Here is a 3,756-nt window from a genome sequence, read left to right as displayed (position 1 = left end):
CTCTCTCTCACACACACACACACACACACACACACACACTCACATTCTCTCCCTCACACACTCTCTCTCACACACACACACTCACATTCTCTCTCTCTCTCTCTCTGTGTAAACTACCCCTGTGATAAGAATTTCCTGAAAGCTCTACATCTGTCTTGGTATCATATTCTCTTTGGTAACCTTCCTGTAAAGCAGCTTCAAATGTTTCACCATGTTGGAGGTGCTACATAAATGCAAATTGTCATTGAGAGATGTAGAAACTCTCATCATGCACCCAAAATGCACCATTTACTGCAGCTTGTGTTGATTTGTCAGATTGTGTCCTCGGGAACCACTAGCAGTACGGCTCTGTTACCTAGTACTGTAGTTGTCCCATTTCTGAAAGTGGCATGAACTCCAGTAACTTAGCCGTCAGACCTCTGCTCTTGGAAGTCACTCGAGATCTGAACGTCACTTCACATGTTGTCCATTTTCTCTTCCCAAGGTTCTATACAAATGCACAAATCCTCAGTGGAGAGAGCGGTTTGATTTTCACCTGTTCAATGACAGGGCGAGTATTTTGGAAGTTGAAGTCTGTGGGAAAGTCAACCAAAAACAGGAAGCAAGCTTTGGCATGTGAGAGTGCAATTCCTTATTTGTTATAATTTACTGGTGAATTTTACAAGGTTGAAAAGAAAATGCTGCTGGAATAAGAAAAGTACTTTAGCATTTAATATTCATATTCTGCCTAAATCGCTGGGTTTGTATTATTTATTTCTGATGTGTTGGTGCCATTGCTAAGGTTATACCTGTTGCCCGTCCCTAATTGTCCTGAAATCATTATGAGTTAATCACAGTATATTCAACTGGAATAGGAGAGTCGGAGTTCTTCCCTCAAGGACACAGAGTCAACCGGTTACTTACTGTTCAATAACACTTGTGATCAGTTTCAAGGTTTTAGCTCCTAAAGGAGACTGAGAGTTTAATGGACACAAGACCACCCACTTGGCTTCTCTGTCCTTGTTACATTTCACCCCACAGTCTCACTTCACTACGCCAACCAGAAAACCACTGAGGTTGATGTATAGTTTGAGGTCTCTACTTCAAGCCCCTTCGGAGGATGTTAGGGGAATCATGGATGGCAGGAGTTAAGTCACCAGGAATGAGAAGCCTCAAGCCATTTATCATTGATGTAAAATTTAGAGTCATAGAGATGTACAGCACAGAAACAGAACTTTCAGTCCAACTCATCCATGACAACCAGATATCCTAATCTAGTCCCATTTGCGAGCACTTGGCCCATATCCCTCTAAACCCTTCCTGTTCATATACTCATCCTGATGCCTTTTAAATGTTGTAATTGTATCGGCTTCCACCACTTTCTCTGGCAGCTCGTTCCATACATGCACTGCCTTTTGAGTGAAAACGTTGCCCCTTAGGTCCGTTTTAAATTTTTCCCCTCTTACCCTAAATCTATGCCATCCTTTTCTGGACTCTCCAACCTGAGAGAAAATACCTTGTCTATTTACACTATCCAAGTCCCTCATGATTTCATAAACCTCTGTAAGGTCACCCCTCAGACTCTGACATTCCAAGGAAAACAGCCCCAGCCTGTCCAGCCTCTCTCTGTAGCTCAAACCCTCCAACCCTGGCAACATCCTTGTAAATCTTTTCTAAATCCTGTCAAGTTTCACAATGCTTCCAGCCTGCTAACAGCAGATGAGGGCTATTTAATGCCTGAAGGTCATGGAGCATGATATTATCAGCGCAGTGGATTAATCTCAGCCTGAACAGCACAGGGGCAGGAGGAAGTGATTGGTTGGATGAGACACGCTTAAGTTTTAATGCTTTTGCCATCCCTTCAGCCAATAATCCTGCTGACTGTTTTGCCAAGGAATATCAGGGTATACAATTTACATGCCATTATTTACAAAGGAGATGTTTGGCCCAAGTGTTAAAATGTGATTTGGTGGAAGTGTAGAGTTTACTGTTAATTTACTGATGAGAGAGATTTTGTATTATTGAAACAGATGTCATCAGGTCAGCACCAAGAATCCATAGTCTTAGATTGAGCTAAATTTTAGCTTAAATTTTGGGTCAAAGTTTAGTGAGGTGGGCAGAGAAGGCCTCAGGTCTTTGGCCTCCCAGGCCCCAATCTTTGCCTCTTGGCAACCCATCGCACCAGGCTTTGGATTATTTTAGGCCCACCTCAAAAAGTGGCAGAATAGCTCAGCCTGGCCTGCTTTTAGCTCTTTTTCACTGACCAACCTCTCAGTTAATGTCAGGGCAAGTGGGCAGTGCTTGTTCAAAGTCACTTACTGGCTGTTTCGCACACTGATGGCTGGGACATGATAAACATGGCAGTTTTGAACTTCTGCATTACCCTCATTCTAAACTATTAATCTTCGTTTACGCGATAGTCAAGCCTCAGTACAACAGACATCTGCTGATGCAAAGGCTGCTGGTTAAACGTATGGACAGAATGGACACTAGAAACAAGAGTAGGCAATTCTGCCTCTTGAGTCTGCCCCACTATTTAATATGATTGTGGCTCCTGTGCAGCGATAACATCCCCTTTAAATTCTGGACTGTATGAAAACCATGGGTGTCGCGACTTGACTCCAATGCAACAATTAATAGGAGGATTAAGAAAAGAAATTTAAAATGTTCAAGAAATGTTAACAACAACTCAGCAGGGTCAAGCAGCATCCGCAGAGGGAGCCAGATGAGGTTCATGATTCATATCTGCTGGTGGCAGTAGAAGGGTTAAAGGTTGGGATTTGCATGTGCAGCAACAGCCACGTGATGTTGTTTGTGGGAGTACTCGGCTATTGAGATAGAGAGGGATTTCTTCCAGTGGTAAAACCGCACATTTAACACAACACCACAACATGTACTGGTGTGTTAATACCTGGAGCTGGGAGGAGAGTTTCCATGGTGATCTCTTTATTCTTTCATGGAATTGCTGGCTAGAAATTCACTGCCCATCCCTAACTGTCTAAAAAAAAAGTCAATTAGCAGATAATTGGTGTTAATTGATTTATTAATTAACTGGGTAGCGAAGGAAAACGAACGACCGGGCAGAATCAAAAAAAAATGGGTGGAATTGGTGTTTGGAAAGAGCTATAAGACTGAATTGTCAATAAACTCTACCACAAAGAAAGATTTCTATTTTAACGATTGGCTTGAATTTGAGTTGATAGAACATAGAACATAGAACGTAGAACAGTACAGCACAGAACAGGCCCTTCAGCCCACGATGTTGTGCTGACCACTGATCCTCATGTATATACCCTCAAATTTCTGTGACCATATGCATGTCCAGTAGTCTCTTAAATGTTCCCAATGACCCTGTCTCCACAACTGCTGCTGGCAACGCATTCCATGCTTTCACAACTCTCTGTGTAAAGAACCCACCTCTGACATCCCCTCTATACTTTCCTCCAACCAGCTTAAAACTATGACCCCTTGTGTTATTTCTGCCCTGGGAAATAGTCTCTGGCTATCGACTCTATCTATGCCTCTCATTATCTTGTATACCTCAATTAGGTCCCCTCTCCTCCTCCGTTTCTCCAATGAAAAAGTCTGAGCTCAGTCAACCTCTGCTCATAAGATAAGCCCTCCAGTCCAGGCAGCATCCTGGTAAACCTCCTCTAAACCCTCTCCAAAGCATCCACATCTTTCTTATAATAGGGCGACCAGAACTGGATGCAGTATTCCAAGTGCGGTCTGACCAAAGTTTTATAGAGCTGCAACAAAATCTCACGACTCTTAAAC

General features: G+C 42.8%; 1 protein-coding gene across 11 annotated transcripts in view; it reads left to right on the top strand.

Annotated features, from left to right (window-relative positions):
* LOC122541051 (multiple C2 and transmembrane domain-containing protein 2-like) overlaps positions 1 to 3,756 on the top strand; it is a 476,548-nt gene that overhangs the window by 260,192 nt on the left and 212,600 nt on the right. For all 11 annotated transcript variants that reach the window (XR_006309501.1, XM_043677545.1, XM_043677546.1 and 8 more), the window contains one exon: positions 485 to 615. Coding sequence is in view for 10 of the 11 variants with exons in the window: in XM_043677545.1 (XP_043533480.1) it covers positions 485 to 615 (131 nt within the window). In the remaining variant the exon portion in view is untranslated. The remainder of the gene's footprint in view (positions 1 to 484; positions 616 to 3,756) is intronic.

Source organism: Chiloscyllium plagiosum, chromosome 36 (genome assembly GCF_004010195.1).
Source record: "Chiloscyllium plagiosum isolate BGI_BamShark_2017 chromosome 36, ASM401019v2, whole genome shotgun sequence".
Classification (NCBI taxonomy): Eukaryota; Metazoa; Chordata; class Chondrichthyes; order Orectolobiformes; family Hemiscylliidae; genus Chiloscyllium; species Chiloscyllium plagiosum.
Note: the sequence above shows the minus strand (reverse complement) of the source record. Positions and strands in the feature narration are given on the sequence as shown.